The 17,155-nt window shown below is 41.5% G+C and overlaps 1 protein-coding gene across 1 annotated transcript; it reads left to right on the forward strand.

Annotated features, from left to right (window-relative positions):
• Nucleotides 1-432: 432 nt before the first annotated feature.
• LOC138838450 (arylacetamide deacetylase-like 4 family member 1) lies at nucleotides 433-9,998 on the forward strand. The gene is given in 4 exon segments (XM_070037956.1): nucleotides 433-600; nucleotides 3,346-3,577; nucleotides 4,278-4,341; nucleotides 9,230-9,998. Coding segments are annotated over 4 exon segments (1,233 nt in total).
• The last annotated feature ends 7,157 nt before the right edge of the window (nucleotides 9,999-17,155 follow it).

A 17,155-nucleotide genomic window follows, 5' to 3' on the forward strand; every position in this document is an offset into this window, starting at 1 on the left:
GGCACAGATTACACCTTGGTAATGTCTGATTTTCCAATTGAGAGGAGAGACACAGGGCTCCTGACAGGGCTTTCACAAAGTTTCCCCAATCAGAGTAGCCCAGCAATGACCTAGCAACATCTCACAAAAGCCTCTTTACCACTATCTGTCCCTCCGATGACCACATTGGAGAATATTAGGGTGGTGTGATAATACCCAGCCTTGATCTGGAACCAGATGCCTGGGCTTCACAGATGTTGGGCTACAATGTGTCCAGGGCGGGATCTGATGCAATCTCGTGTATCTGTTTTCAGTGTGGCAAAACCTTTATCTCTGGTGGTGATCCAGACTTTGCAAGTTATAAAGTGCCTGGGTCTGTGGGCAAGAGATAATCTTAAGACCTTCTCCAGGTGGCAGGAATTCCTCAGCCCATTCTGAAGGAATCAGGACGCTATGATTGCTTTGTTGGTGATCCTTCTCACTGTTGGGTACATCCTGGTCCTGGGATTCAGCTTGTGGATTCTCATAGAATATTGGATGGTTATTGATGTTCCACCTGCCATCGTCCACACAATGAAGTTTCGGATTCTGCACTCCTATGGCCACCTAATATTCAAATGGGTAAATTTGTTTTATTAATTATTGTATCATGCCAGAGTACTGAGAAGGGAAACCTTGGGACAACATTTTGCAAAAAGGCAGATAGTCCACAATTTCAGGCTAATACATATTGGTCAGTGAAAAGATGCCACACCTTTTGCTCTGAGCTCATTGTAGAAAAACAAAGCAAGTGTGAGGGCCATAAAAATGAGGCTTGAGGGCTGGGAAGGTGGCTCAGTGGTAGAGCGCTCGCCTTGCATGCATGAGGCCCTGAGTTTGATTCTTCAGCACCACATAAGCAGAAAAAAAAAGCCAGAAGTGGCGCTGTGGCTCAAGTGGTAGAGCGCTAGCCTTGAGCTGAAGAGCTGAGGGACAGCGTCCAGGCCCAGAGTTCAGGCCCCACGACTGGACCAAAAAAAAAAAAAATGAGCCTTGACTGTCCTTGTGTCCACTCACCAAACAGGCAGTTAACAGAAGAAACTCATAGAGTAGGTTCTAAAAAGAAAGAATCTGTGGTCTTTTTGAGTTAGACAGTAAGTTGGTATCATGCCTACGGCCCTGCCTATGCAGGACAGAATGGGTTAAACAGTCCATAGTAGATTGGGTAAAACACATCCTGTTGCTTATCTATCACTCGGGTGAGTGAGGCTCTAAGAGTTGGTGGCTGTTGATCTGTTTTGGAAGATTGGAACCAGCAGTTATGCACCAGAGAAATGAGGATAAAATCTCCTGGACAAGAGTTTGCTGCCAGTGAAATACCTTCATAAAACTGGGGAGGGTAAAAAAATGTTAGCTGTAACCTAATAGCATCTGTCCTTGAGCTTTGAAACTTAGCCAAGACAACAAACAACAACACTGATGTAGGATGTTCATACTTGAATATTATTTAATGTGACAGTACTTGGGTTAGAACTCAAGGCCTCATGCCCTCACTCAGCTTCCTTGCTCATGTTTGGTGCTCTATCGCATGAGCCACACCTTTACTTCACCATTTTGTTGTTTCATTGGAGGAAAAGGAGGTCTCCCAGATTTTCCTGCCTATGCAGCTTTCCAGGCATGATTTTCTGAATCCATTCTCTTAAGTAGTTAAGATTAGAAGCATAAGGTTTCAGTGCCCAGTGAATGTTACTCATTTTATTTGACAGATAGCTATCTGTCTAAACCATAGGAAGATTGCAACAATGAGATGTACAAGTCGTTACTCGAAAACGAACTTTACAACTTTGGTGGTGCTGGGTGGGAGCGGGGGAGGGGGGGTAGGATGGGTCAGGAGGATTGGGTGGAGGGCGGGGGGGAGGATGGGAAGGGATGGGAAGGGGAAACAAAGGAGGAGGCTACAATGCTTGATAAGAAATGTACTCATTATCTTGCCCATGTAATTGTAACCCCTCTATACAGTATTTTCACAATAAAAATAAAATAAAATAAAATAAAAAAGTAAATAAATAAACCATAGGATGTAGTCAGGCATGAGAAATCAATGCCATCCTAAAAAACAATAATAATGATGTAGAGAAGACAAAGGAAGCAGAGTATAATTTGGTGGCAGAAAAATATGTGAGGTTGCTTATTTATATATATACATATTGTTTATATACCTATATATATATCTACTGAGATAAATATTGATATACATGTATATATACCTATTACTGTAAATATATAAATGGATACACATCTATGGACAGGGGAGAGTCTGTGTTGTCTAGTCTGCCTTTCTGCCCCAGGATGCTAAGTGCTATTAGGGAACTCAGAAAGCCTTTAGAACATTCTAGGTCTTTGGTGTCCTCCAGTGAGATAGGAGGCCATATGGCAAGTCAAAAGGCACCTCAAATGGGAACCAGATTCCATGCTACATTCGCCTTGTGATAATGAATCTATGTCAGGCATAACCAGTCAAACTCACCAACTCAGCCCCAGCCTCAGTAGTATAGCTGATCAGAAAGCAGATGCACAATCATGGTGAGAAATTTATAGCTACCAGAGTCCTATAAGTTAGCATTGCCATGGCATCAGGGTAACCCCAGAGTGCCTTCATCACACTTACAACATACCATTGTCCCTGACAAGAAAGGGCAGATGCTGAAGAAATCATGGAAAAGGCAAATCATCTTTGCAAAGTTCATTCTGTGCAGATTTCATGCACTCTGAAAACCCTGCTGTTCTGAAGAGGGCACCGCCAGGAAAGGTGAAGTTGAATCACCTCATTCAAGGTTGAGGCAGCAGTACAGCAGCCTTCACACGGGGAGTAGAGTTTCCAAGTCTGTGGAGGCGGGGCTGAATTTGCAGCAGGTCCCTAGTCAGCCTTTGTCTTTGCAGTGGAATGTGTGGAAAATGAGGACCCTAAGAGTTGTCTTAGGACTTTAGTGGTGTGACTTTTCTCCTATGAGTACACAGGGAATGAGAGAAGCAATAAAGGAAGTCTCTATTTGACCTCAGTAATGACGTCCAGGCTGGTAGAAATAATGTAAGAATCAGATTTGATCCAAGGCAAGTAGCCCAGGTGTCTTTGATATAAATGCAACAAGAATTCCATCTGATGAGAATGAATAGCTTTCCTGGGTTTCCTGTTTCTCGGTTCTCAGAACTACTTGAGAAGTGTCAATATCCATAAACCTTAGGAGAACCTGATGAACTCATCTCCACATGGGAACTGTGTGCACACTGATTGTCTGGCACTGGTTTCAAAAATGGCTCATAGAGCTTATTGAAAGGAACTGAGCCTTGAAAATAGAAAACTCAACTTTGTCTCCAACTCTCCTCCAGGGGTGTATACTTGAGAAGCTAAGAATTTGCTCCATGCCCAGATTTTGTCAATTTGCACTACACCTACTGCCAATAAGGAAGGACCCTAGAGTGGTGGTGACCAACCTGCGATTTGGGACAATCAGCGTGAGGCTGTTCCAGCCGAAGGCAGTGTCCTCCTGCCCTCGTCGAGGTGTCATCTTCTACCATGGAGGGGCTGCAGTGATAGGCAGCCTGGATAAAGAGCTTTCCTGTGGTGTGAGGTCATGGAGGAAGGGCCTCATTACCCATCAGCCTCATCTAGCTATCCAGTGACCCCTGGGAGGGGCCAATTCTAGCAGTCAATGGAGCTCCATCTAGTGCAACTACGTAGAGGCGAGAAACACACCATTAATGGCATTGGAGCTTCCTGGCAGTGTTCTTCACAATATGGTTCCTCAGTGCAGGAGTGGGTCAGGGATTTTTCCAAAGGGGTTTCTAGATACATGGCTATGACTCCTCCCTTCCTTTCCATTACTGCCTAAATCATATCCTCTCTGCCTTGTAGAACCTCTGACAAACCCCCGCATTAATTACAGTGGGCCATTCAGAGACATCAAGTTCCTCACCAAAGTGAATATATAAAATTGTTAATTTTCCTTCCCCTAGTCTAAACTGATTAGTCCAAAGCCTGTTTCAGATGCCTATGCCTTCTAGGGTCTCAATTTACCATACTGTAAAGTTAGCATTGCAGAAGTTAAACCTCATGGTCCACTTGAGCTATGACATGTGGTAAACTGTAGATAGATATCTGGCTTTGCCTACACAGAGCTTCACAGTGTTATTTCAGAGGAGACCATTAAAAGACACACACTGTTACCCAGAGACCTAGAGCAGCAGCTGCTCTCAGTGGGGCTGTGGTGGCAAATGTTCGTCCTCATCATGGCTTGAACTCTGTTGTTCCTGTCTTGCAGATATGTACCACAACATGTGCAGTTTCCTGGCCCTGAAGACAGACTCAGTGGTGCTCTCAGTGGGGTAAGTAGAGTAAGAGAGGGAGAGTAGCAGTCCAGAAGGATGATGTACAAGATCAAGGAGCCCTGACCACAGGTGCCCTTTTATACATTCACTCCCTGACAGAAGTAAAGTGCCACAGGACATTAGAAGGGTGGAAAAACATCACTTACACTGGGCATGTAAGGATCAGCTGTGCTAGAGTAAATACCAGATTACAACCCTTCATTTTATACATTTTTCATCGCCTTAAATACTTCAGGAGAAACATATCTTAAGAAGAATTAGGATTTATTGTTTCCATTTATTTGAAAGGCAGGGTTGTTCTGTTCCTATGTCTATCTCTTAAAGTAGGTCATCATTGTGGTAGGAGGACATGGCAAGGCAGAAGTGCTTACACAATTGTAATCAGGAAGCAGAAAGGACAAGAACGTATCAGAAACAAGACACAATTCAAACACAGTAACCTACTTTCTCCAAGTAGCACCCAATCTCATGTCCTAATAATACCTTGATATTACTGTTTCATCACTGGATTCATATAATGCTGAATTAAGATCCATCTTTGTCCTATAACTTTTCAACGATTGGTTCCAATATCTATGGAACTAGCATTCAATCCAGGAGGTTATTATGGATACAATGTATCCAAACCACAACATTCTACTATGGACTTCAAGGGCTCATAGCCATCTCAAACTGCAAAAGACATTGGTCCTTGTCTAAGAGTCCTCAAAGTCTTACAAGCTACAAAACTGTTCAAAAGTTCAAATTCAGGGGCCGGGAATGTGGGTTAGTGGTAGAGTGATTGCCTAGCATAGGTGAAGTCCTGGGTTAGCTTCCTTAGTACCACATGCACAGAAAAAGCCAGAAGTGGTGTTGTAGCTCAAGTGGTAGAGTTCTAGCCCTGAGCAAAAGAAGTTCAAGGATAGTGAGTGCCCAAGCTCTGAGTTCAAGTCCCAGGACTGGCAAAAAGCTCAAGTCCAAATTACTATCATGGGTCCTTGAAAACTAAATTCTTTCAAGATGAAATGGGACAGAGTAAACACTCCCATTCCAAAAGGGAAGTGTGTGGGCTGGAATGGTGGGTCAGTGCTTGCCTTGCATGCATGAGGCCCTGAGTTTGATTCCTCAGCCAGAAGTGGTGCTGTGGCTAGAGTGGTAGAGCACTAGCCTTGAGGTGAAGAGGTGAGGGACAGCACCCAGGCCCAGAGTTCAGGCCCCATGACCAGCCAATCCCCCCCTACCCCCCGCAAAACCAAAAGGAAAGTATGGAAGTTTCAGAGCAAGAAGGAGAACAGAGCAAGATCAAAGCATAGCTGGGAAAACATTAAGCCATGTGGTTCCCTTTGAATCATCTGGAGTAACAGTTGCATGGTGTGATCTCCAAATGTTCCTATGGGCTGCGTGATTAAAACCCAACTTCTGTGTTGAGCTGGCTCTCATCACTGCCTGCAGATTTACTTAGCATATAACCCATTTTCCTGACATCATCAACTTCTTTGTGTCTGCACGGCCGCATAGCTTCACTCTCACACCTTCCCCCACCAATTACCCATCTCAAGGACTGCCTGCCTGCGGGGACTCCAACACTGCTCTGCTTTGCCTAGCTTCTCAGGCTTTCCTTTGAATTCTCAGTGGAACTATACAACACTATCTAGAGTAGTCGTGGATGATGCCAACAACTGTGCAGTAACAGCATATGGAGTAGCTGGCCCTCTGTGGACCACTAAGTCATTAGCCAACTACTGCAAGGGTTACTGACCATGGTAAAATAAGTCCTGAAGACCTAATTTCCTATAGGTCCTATGGAAGGAAGGTGCTCAAGTGTGAGTATAAACTTTCACAATTGATCGTCAAAATGGATGTGGTCTGGAGATTTCTTGAGATTCTCTCAAGGGATCTTTCCCATTCCTTAGTAAAGTGTTGTTTCCTTTTACTTAACTATTCTCTTTACTCAACTATTCTCTTAACAACCACACACAATACGTACAACAGTTTTAATAATAATTTTCTCGAAAACTATCTATTTTTCTAATGTTCCCGCTTTGTCTTTTTGTTGCCAATTGCCGTTATCTCCCACAAAGTCTCAAGGCATGGGAGAAATGGAGAGTTCTTTGCCATAATGTTACATGAATAACATTTAATCAAATTCCCAACAGAATCATGTCTCCACCTCAGATCTCATGAGCATAGTCATTTATGTCAACATTCCTATCAGCATTCTAGACTTCAGATCTTCTCCCAGAATCACCTACTTCCCTCTAGGTCCACACTTGGAGGCCTTGCCACCTTACATACCAAAGTTTTCCATATTCCTTCCACAGACCAGTTCCTAGGGCTTAAGAACCATATTCTAGTGTGGTGATGGCAACCATCCTACTTCTCTGCACATCAGTTCAGAGAAGTGGTCCTCACGCTGACCACTTTGTAAAAATTTATTTTAGCTCATGGTTTCAGAAATAACAACTCAGAGCCAATTTGCTCCACTGATATGGACTGATCATAAGGTGAAAAAACAGAGCAAAATTCTCATCAGTTGTATCAGAAAGATGACAGTGAAAGTCAGTGTCCAGAGAGAAGTTACACTAGAACAGCACCTTCAGTCATCTACTTCTTCTACCAAGGTCTGACCACCAGTCACTTCCGTATAATGACAAGAGATCATGAGTCAAGAAGTGTTCCATCCATTGTTGAAGTAAGAGCCCTCACCATCTTGTTACCAGACTGTGATCTGAGTTGGGTGTCATTCTAGGTTCATAAAATCTCTAGCAAATAATTGAATAAGATATGCAATCCCTATGATCCTAGCGATGCAGTAGTCTGAGATCTGAAGTTTATAGGACAATGCTAGCCCAGATAGAAATACCCTTGAGACTTGTATCTCCAATTACCTGCCAATAATGTCAGATGTGTACCTGTGCCTCAAGTGCTACAATGGTAACTTTGAGAAAAAGTAGCATAGGGAAAGCTCTGAGTTCAAGTACCAAAACAAAACACCACAGACATGAGTAATGAGAGAAGCAGAAGTTCACTGAAGGGAAAGTGGGCTATAGTGAGTAGGCTACACTCCCCAGGTAGCCAGTGAACCTGAGCAAGAGAGAGGCAAGGCCGAGGAATGTTGGCTGGGATAATAGGCTGTTTAAGCATAGGGAAAGGGTGGAGAATTCCCCCCACAGAAAGGATGCATATGATGTGACATGAAGTGGAATTTTGTTTTGTTAACCAATCAGGATTGTTTGCCAAGAGTGCTTTTTGATAGCTATAAAGTTATAAAGGCAGGGGCAAATTAATGGGCTGCTCTTACAAGTGACTATTGGAACAACAGTTTATGGTTTCTCTGTCTGATTCAATCAGGTCATGTCTCAAGACTTGGATAAATGAGCCTTTCCAACATACATCCTATCCAAGCTGTAGAATGACTGAGCTATTAGGGAATACTCAAGAGATATTTTGGAAATGAACCTTAAGAGCAGTTAAGATGTTCAGTAATCTTAGTAAAATTAAGGGGAAAGATTTCACAAGTATATAAAAAGTCTGCTATTATCCTTGAGAGTTTAAAAACAAAACCAAATCAATATTGAAGAAATTTGCCTAGACCACAAACAACAATGTAAAAAGAAAAGGACAAAATAAGGTGAATCTGAGAATAGCATGTCATTCAGAGGAGATATGGATGAAGATTGTAGGGAAGCAGCATTGTCTGCAGGCCTAGGTCAATGTCCTGTTCATTGTATATGACACTTGATGGTTTTGCATGTTGACAAATCTTTGTTTAAACACCTACTTATTTACCCATCTATGTACCTTCCTATGTACTTGCCTACCTGCATATGTACATACTCTCCTACCTAATAACTGCCAAGGATGCAGAGGTGAATGTGGAGAGTAACTAAAAATAAATCATGTTCTTAGAGAAATCAACAAATCATTGGAATAAAAAAAAAAACAAGCATTGGTCAGTATGATTCTGTAAGTCCAAAAGAACATGAAAAGTCATTGTGACTCAGTTTAGAGAAGGGAGTGAATGAAGTTTTTAAGAAGACTATAACTTTATGCTTCATTGATGGATTCAGGCATCTGTAGGACTCCAGTAAGTTACTAAGCATCTCTAGACTATTTTGAAATCACTAAGGAGAGCAAAATCTTTCCAGTGTTAAGACCTGATCTCAACTGGCTACTATAGTATCTGAGCTTCTAATGTAATAGTCTATGATCCAAAAAACCTTGGAGAAAATGAAATTGCCTAACAGAGAGCACAGCAAGGTGTACCCGAGCTACTGCACCGATGCTTCGAGGAATTTCACCATGTGTTGTTATAGCAGATACTTGCAGAGATCTGGCCCATGGAGCAGAGCAGATTGATGGGCAGCTTTGGAATTATGCAGGGAAAAAAGGAGTTTCAGACTTACTAGAGGGTGCCATAGGACAAGTCTGGGAAAAGATGGCTGAGAGAAGTTTAGATTCAGGAATACCTTCTCTTTCCTTCTTACATTACCACCTCTTCTTTCCTGTTTACTCCTCTGTGAAAAAAGCAATTTCATTGTGAGGTCAATCTTAGCTTCCCATGTCTGCTGAAAGACTGTGAGACCACCAATAGCTAACTTGCCTCCCCCTGCCCAATAAATGTTTATTTTGTTTCCAAAGCCAACAGATTGGAAGTTTCAGAATCCTCCGTTTGTTTGCCTAGGGAAACAGATATGGGTTGGGATGGAGAAGTTTAGCTACTCTGACTCTAAGCAGGTTGTTCATATGCACACATGGAAAAATGGAAATCAGTATTTTTTGTTGTTACACACATTCTGAGGACTTAATCATAAGTGGTCTCCCGAGTGTGGTAGAGGACGCTGTTCAAATGGCCTCTTCTAACCCTCTGCTCACTAGGGTACTGGGTTTCCTTTTTCCTCCACAGGTACCGCAAGCTTCCTGACTACCACCACCCAGTCTCTTTCAGGGATTGTCTGAATGCCACCATCCACTTCCTGAAGACACTAGACACCTATGGGGTGGACCCCTCCCGGGTTCTGGTCTCTGGAGACAGCCTTGGGGCTTTCATTGTGGCATTCGTCAGCCAGGCCTTGGTGGGCAGAACAGATATTCCAAAGCTCCGGGGTCAGATCTTGATTTACCCTGCTCTCCAGAGCATCAATTTCCAGTTACCATCACATCAACAGAACAAAAATGTCCCAATGCCCCTCACAGAACTCATGATAGCTTTATGCCGATATTTGACAATTGACCCGTCCTGGAAAGATGCCTTGTTAAAAGGTGCTTGTGTTCCTCCCCATATCTGGGAGAAGTATAAGAAATGATTGAGTGCCGACAATCTCCCTGAAAGGTTTAGATACCAGTACCAAACAGAATTTCCCGCACCTTTTAATGAGGCTGCCTACTTGGAAACCAGACATGTTTTTGAGGTAGAAAATGCCCCCCTCATAGCCGATGACCAGATTGTTGCTCAGCTTCCAGGGGCTCTCATAGTGACCTGTGAGTGGGACCCCTTCCGAGATGATGGCCTACTGTATAAGAAGCGCTTGGAAGACCAGGGGGTCCCTGTGACCTGGTACCACGCAGAAGATGGTTTCCATGGATGCTTGCCATTATTTTCTATAGTCCTTTTCAGGTTCCCCTGTTGTGAGAAAGTTATGTCTGCCATAGTCAAATACTTAAGGGATATATGATGGAATTGTTGTATGTCTGTGGTAATGAATTTACCTAATACCCTCAAAGCCCTGGGTTCGATTTGCAGCACTCAAAACAGGGAAGAGAGAAAAGTAAACAAAAACTAAGAAAAAAAAAGCACCAAATAAACAGAAAGAAAGACTAAAATGATATATCCAAGAGGCCCTGATAAAATGAGCTCAGATGATATCTCCACCAGCTGAGGCCTTAGTGGAGTTTTATAACACTGAGGAAAATGATGCTATCAAAGGCAGACAACATGGCTTTGGGTTTGGTCTCTTCTTTGCAGCATAGAGGCCTGTGAAGAATAAATTGCACTTATTGTCATGCTGTCACTGGGTGAACCGTCCTCTTCATGCCAAAGCTTTCCAGGGTCACACTCTTACTAAAGGTGGAGTCACCTCATTACTCCTGAAGTCATCATTGGTCCAACAAAACCCCACTCCCAATGCCTCCAGCTGACCTATGAAACCAGTCATCCTTGGGCTGGACTTCAAAAAGAGGGCTTTATAAGAAAGAGAGAGAGAGAAGGTGCAAAGTGAGGAGAAATGGCAGCCAAAGATGAGTTCTGATGAGCTTCAAGCTTTGTGTAGTTCATGTCTTTAATCAGAATTCCTGAGGTAGATCCCTGACTCCCAAGAACCAGATCCTTAGGGCCAAGTCTTCCATGGGAAGTGTAGAGGGGTGTGAACGTCCAACCCAAAGGGAATCAGGTGCAGACTCCTTTCTCAGGAGAGCCTCTGTGTTCTTAAGGTGGTTAGAGAGTACATAGTCCTTGATTCTCCAGTGTCATTCTCTCTGTTCATAGATAACTGATGGGGACCTCTCATTGCATTCTGGGTCAGCCGTAGTGGTCAATGTGCAAGATGGGCATCTGCGAGAGCCCCAACCCCATTGTGGTCCTGATGCAGGGAAGAGATGAAGCTGGAGGATCTCTTCTGTGCAACCATCGCCTCTCTGGGTTCCAATACTGTGTTAGTCACACTTTTCTTTCCTATAACTAATGCAAAAAGAACCATTTAAGAGAAGAAGCATTGATGGGGGTCTGTGGGGTTCAGAGATTTTGAGAAGTTCAGTCAATTGTGGTGGAGAGGATATTGCAAAGCTTGTCCCATTATGGCAGTCAAGAAGCAGAAAGAGAAAACAGAGAGGAGGAATGGAGGGAGAGTGAGAGGAAGAGAGAAGGGTTCACCCACTGGCTTTTTGCTTTCCTCTTTTTTGTGAGTCTGGTCTCTTTGGGATATTGCATCCTAAATTCATATAGGTCTTTCTCTTTTATTGAATTCTCTCTAGGAACATCCTCACAGAGAACAATATGCTTTTCTAATCTCGCACACATCTTTCAATGCAATTAAGTTGTCAATCAAGAACAATCAACCTAAACAGCAATGATGACACTCCTCTTATACCAGAAGGCATGTGGTGGCATCATAGGCATAGTAAAGTCTGGGAGACTCTGGGCTCCAGAGCAACACCATGTCCCCAAATAATGAAGCACAAATCAATGGTAACAATCCCCCTCATCTTCTATGATTGATGGAGAGTGTTGTCCTTTAGGCTCTCCTGTCCACATGGTAGATCCAATTGTATTGGGCTCTTGAGCATCTAAGCAGACAGATCATGGTTTATACATCAGCAGCTTCCTGATTACAGTCCCTGAGCTCTTTTGTTCAAGATTAGCATTCTACTACTTTGATACACAGCTCCACTTCTGAATTTCTGGTGGTTAGTTGGAGGTAAGAGTCTCATGGACTTTCCTGACCAGGCTGGTTTCAGATCAAAATCCTCAGGTCTCAAACTCCTGACTAGCTAGGTTTACAGGCCTGAGCCACAGGCCCCTGGCTACATTGGCATCCTTTTCTTTGTACACAACAAATATATCACAAATTTGGTAACAACACAACACACTCATTATGTCCTGGTTTCTGAAGCTCAAGGGTCTCACATAGCTCAGCTTAGTTCTGGTTTAGGGCTCCACTGGGCTTTCATGAACATGTTGGAGTTCTGTCTCCGTCTCAACTAGAAATGATCCATATTCAACCTTCTGTGGTTAAGTAGAGTACAGACCTCTCAGGTGAGAGATTGAGAGCCTGTGTTTCTTTGAGCAGCTAGCCAGATGTCAGCATTCCTGTCTTCTCAAATCCATTTAGACTTTTCTTCTTCTGACTTTCTCTAAATGGCTGCTTCTCCATAAACAAGCAGGAGGGACAGACTAGAGAAAGATCATCACCAGAAATACTCATGGAGTCACAAACATGTAGTTGTGTGCATTCAGTCACTAATGCCGTGTTTGCTCAGAAGCAAGCTGGAAGTCTTGCTCACATAAGGTGATCACACAGGATATGAATCACACTCATGGAGGTTATAGGACCTTAGGATCTGCTCTACATGGAAGGTATTTGGTATAACAATGCCATTTTTCACTTAGGGGTTGGTCTCGGCTAATGACAGATTATCATTGGATAGTATTGAGTCATATCAGCCTTGATAGAATAGCTGATTATATACCTATACCCTGTCCCTTTGACTAGAGTAACCCATGTTCACACACATAGTTGCTTTTTGCAATACCAATGTATTGTCTTGCAGTCTGAGGTCAGAAATCCAAGATGTGTCTACACAATTACATTCTTTAGGCACTATGAAAACCTGTTTTAATTTTAAAGCAGACTTTATGTATATGTGAGCATGTGCATGTGTGTCTGTGTGAAAGCATATATGTGTGTCCAAGTGTATGTGCACTTACCAAACCACCTATTTAGGAGCAAATTTGCTCTAAAATGCTACAATACTTCATTTTGATTCTCCTACATGTATCACTGGGCCTCCAGATCATGAGTCTAGGTTCAAGGTTAGCTTTCACTATAGCCTAGGCTGCCCTCGGTGATGAGGCTCCATTTTTTTGCTCACACTTGAACTGGGAATAGTTCCACAAGCATCTACAATGTAGATTATGTACAATGTAGAGTAGATAGGCTGTACATTGTGTAATTATGTACAATCTAGGGTAGATAGACTGCAAGAGGTGCAGCCCTTTCTCATGCCTTGAAATGTCCATATTTGAGGAATCACACAACCAATTAAAGTTCCTTATAATCTGAAGATTAAATTCAGATGCATTGAGTATCTTACTCAGGTGTATATACTTCAGAACAGCAAAACCTTTGATAATCTGTTTCTAGCAACTTACAGCCTTAGAAATGTTTTTCTTTTTTCTTTCTTTATTATCTTTAAGTAGTTGTACAAAGAAGTTCCCATTCTACAAAACAGTATATGAATACAAGGTGTCTGACAATGTTGTCACCCATCGCTCCTAACTCATCCCTTCTCTAACTTTTCTTTCTTTTACTATTGAGATTAGGTGATTACATAAATTTCACATATTTCACAGTATTGTGGAATAGTGATACTTAGTTAAAAATCACAAACACATTTTAACCTTCACAAGACAAAATGTCATTATCATGGTTTATGAAGTTTGTCAATTCTATGAGCTTTGACAATACAATTATTTTTCCACATCAGGAGATGTTACATTTCTTTCCTTTAGCTTAGTGTAAGCTGTTTCCTCTTTCTCTCTCATTCCTCCCTTCCCATCACTGTCTTTCCGTTACTTTGTTAATTTTCATTTATGTCCAGTGCAGCTGATGGGGCCTTTGTTGTGTGTTTATTTATTTATTCTGAATCCTCCCATTTATTCTGAATCCTCCTGCTAGCTTCCCTCCTTTGTGTGCATATATATACCATATATATGGTCCATATAAATGGAGTCATTTAGCAATGATACGACAAAATGAGTGGCTGCCCTTTATTTCTCTAGTCCTGTTTACTTTGTCATATTTGCTTGCATGTTGGCTTTAGCATCCAAATATCAGGGAGACCATGTGCCATTTTTTTCTTTGTTTTTGGCTTATGTCACTAAATGATGCACTCGAGTTCCATCCATTCCCCTGTAATGCTGCATAACATTCCATTGTATATAGGTACCACAATTTTTGGATCCACTCATGAGGAGTGGGGCATCTGGGTTGTTTCCATATCTTGGCAATTGTGAACAGTGCTGCAATAAAAATGGAGGTGTATGTATCCTTGTATCCTGGTTCCCATTGTTCAAGGTAGATGCCTCAGAGTGGTATGGCTGGGACATAGAGGAGGTCTATATTTAGTTTTCTGAGGTACCTCCAGACTGCTTTCCAAAGTGCTTGTATCAGTATCCATTCCCACCAGCAATGCAGTAGGGTTCCTCTTTCTCCTCATCCCCTCCAGCATTTGTCATTGACTGACTTTAGGATGTGGGCCATTCTGACTGGGGTAAGGCGTTATCACAGGGTTGTTTTTATTTACAATTCCTTTACAACCAGAGAAGTTGAACATTTCCTCATGTGTTTCTTTGCCATTTTTATCTCTTCTTCTGAGAAGTCTCTCTTTAGCTCCCTTGCCCATTTCATGATTGCTTTGCTAGATTTGGGAGGGGTTAGTGTCTTGAGTTCCCTGTATATAATGGCTATTAGGACCTTTTCTGATATATTGCTGGTAAATATTTTTGTCCAATTAGTTGTCTTTCTTTCTAGTTTGGTTATTGTGTCTTCAGCTGTGTAGAAACTTTTTATTTTCAGGTGTCCCTTTGATTGAGTCTCTCTCCAATTTGTTGTGACTCTGGGACTCTGTTCAGCAAGATCCTGCCGGTGCCAATACGTTCAAGTGTCTCTCCTACTCTGTCCTACAGTAGTTTCAGAGTATCAGGTTTGATGTTAAGGTCTTTGATACATTTTGAGTTGATGTTAGTGTATGTTGACAGGCTAGGGTCCACTTTTAGTTTTCTGCATGTGGCCACCTATTTTTCCCATTACCAGTAGTTGAAGAGGCTATGATTCTTCCACTCTATGTCTTTGGCTCCTTTGTCAAATATCAACTGACTGTACACATGCAGTTTTACTTGTGGGTCCTCTAATTTGCTCCATTGGTCTTTGGGTCTCTTTTTGTGCCAGTACCAAGCTGTCTTTGTTATTATGGCTCTATAGTAGAGCTTGAAATCCAGTATCATGATGCCTCCTGCATTCTTTCTTTTGTCTAGAATTGCTTTGGCTATTCTAGGTCTTTTGATGTTCCATATGAATTTTAGGACTGTTTTCTCTTTCAGTAACGTATGTCATTGGGGTTTTAATGGAATTGCATTGAATGTGAATATCAATTTTGGCAGTATGGCATTTTTACCATATTAATTCTGTCTATCCATGAACATCCATTTCCTGGTATCCTCTATGACTCCTTTTTTTAAAATTTAATTTTATTTTATTTGTGAACATACTGTACAGAGGGGTTACAATTACAGGGGCAGGATAATGCGTACATTTCTTACCAAGCATTGCAGCCTCCTCCTTTGGTTTACCCTTCACATCCCTTCCCAGCCTCCCCCCTCCACCCCATATGATTCTTTTTTTAAGGCTTTTATAGTTTTCATGAAATAGATCCTTTACATCTTTGGTTAGGTTAATTCCTAGGTACTTTTTTTTTTTGAGGTTATTGTGAATGGGATGGTTTCCTTGATTTCCCTTTCTGCTTGTAAATTGTGGGTGTACAAGAAGGCGATTGATTTTTGTGGCTTAATTTTGTATCCTGCTACTTTGCTGAAGTGGTTTACAAGCTCTGATATTTTGGGGATGGAGCTTTGGGATCAATAAAATATAAAATCTGCAAAAATATCATCTGCAAAAAGAGATCGTTTAACTTCTTCCTCCCCTTTGTGGATCCCTTCAATACGTTTCTCTTGCCTTATTGCTCTGGCTAAGGATTCCAGATCTATACTGAAGAGGAATGAAGAGAGTGGGCATCCTTGCCTTGTTCCAGATTTTAGGGGAGTAGGTTGTAATTTTTCCCCATTAAGTATAATATTGGCTATTGGTCTGTCATATAAGGCTTTGAATGTTTTAAGGAATGTTCCTTCTATTCCTACTTTTACCAGAGCTTTTAACATGAATGAGTGCTGTATTTTATCAAAAGCCTTTTCTGGGACAATGGAGATACTCATGTGGTTCTGGACCTTGGTTCTGTTGATGTGATGGATTACATTAATTGATTTATGTATGTTAAACCATCCCTCCATCTCTGGAATGAAGTATACTTGGTCCTAATGTATGATTTTGTGATATGCTTCTGGCTTCTGTTGGCTAGAATTTTATTGAGGAGCTTTGCATCTGTGTTCATTAAAGAGATTGGTCTGTAGTTCTCTTTTTTGGTTGGGTCTTTGCCTGAGGATGAGTGTCATACTGACTTCATAGAATGATTTTGGGATTGCTCCCTCTGTTTCTATTTCTCTGATGAGCTTGAGGAGTATGAGTATTAATTGCTCTTTAAAGGTCTTATAGAATTCCGTAGTGACTCCATCTGGTACTGGGCTTTTCCTTGTTGGAAAGCTTTTGATTGCTTCCTCTATCTCATTGTAGCTTACTGGCATATTTAATTGCTTTATTTCTTCTTGGTTCAGTTTGGGCAAGTTGTAATTCTCCAGAAATTCATCCATTTCAAACTTTATGGAGTCTTACAATAGTTCTTTATAATCATTTGGATGACTTGGATGTTTGTTGTAATTTTTCCTATGGCATTCCTGATCTTGTTGATTTGGGTCTCTTCTTTTCTTATTTTATTTAATCTTGCCAGTGCTCCATAAATTTTTATTGATTTTTTTTAAAAAACAGCCTTTTGTTTTATTCATTTTAATTATATGCTTCTTAGTCACTATGTCATTAATTTCAGGTATATTGGATATGTCGCTCTGTCTGGCAACTTTAGGTTCAACTTTTTCTTGCTTGTCTACCAGTTTTAGTTGCTTCATGAGATTGTTTACTTGGTCTGTCTGTTTTCTTGATGTGTGCACTGAAAGCAATAAATTTGTCCTCCCCCAGGTCTGCTTTTGCCACGTCCCATAGGTTTCTTTTTCTTTAAAAAAATTTTTTTTATTGTGAAAATACCATACAGAGGGGTTATAATTACATGGGCAAGGTAATGAGTACATTTCTTATCAAGCATTGTTGCTTCCTCCTTTTTTTCCCCTTCCTATCCTCCCATAGTTTTCTTTGTGATGTTTTTCATTTTCATTGTATTGTAGAAACTTTTTATTTCTTCTTTAATTTCTTCTGTGACCCAGGTATTGCTCAGA

This window comes from Dipodomys merriami, unplaced genomic scaffold, assembly GCF_024711535.1.
Source record: "Dipodomys merriami isolate MVZ:Mamm:240054 unplaced genomic scaffold, mDipMer1.0.p SCAF_28, whole genome shotgun sequence".
In the NCBI taxonomy this organism is placed as follows: Eukaryota; Metazoa; Chordata; class Mammalia; order Rodentia; family Heteromyidae; genus Dipodomys; species Dipodomys merriami.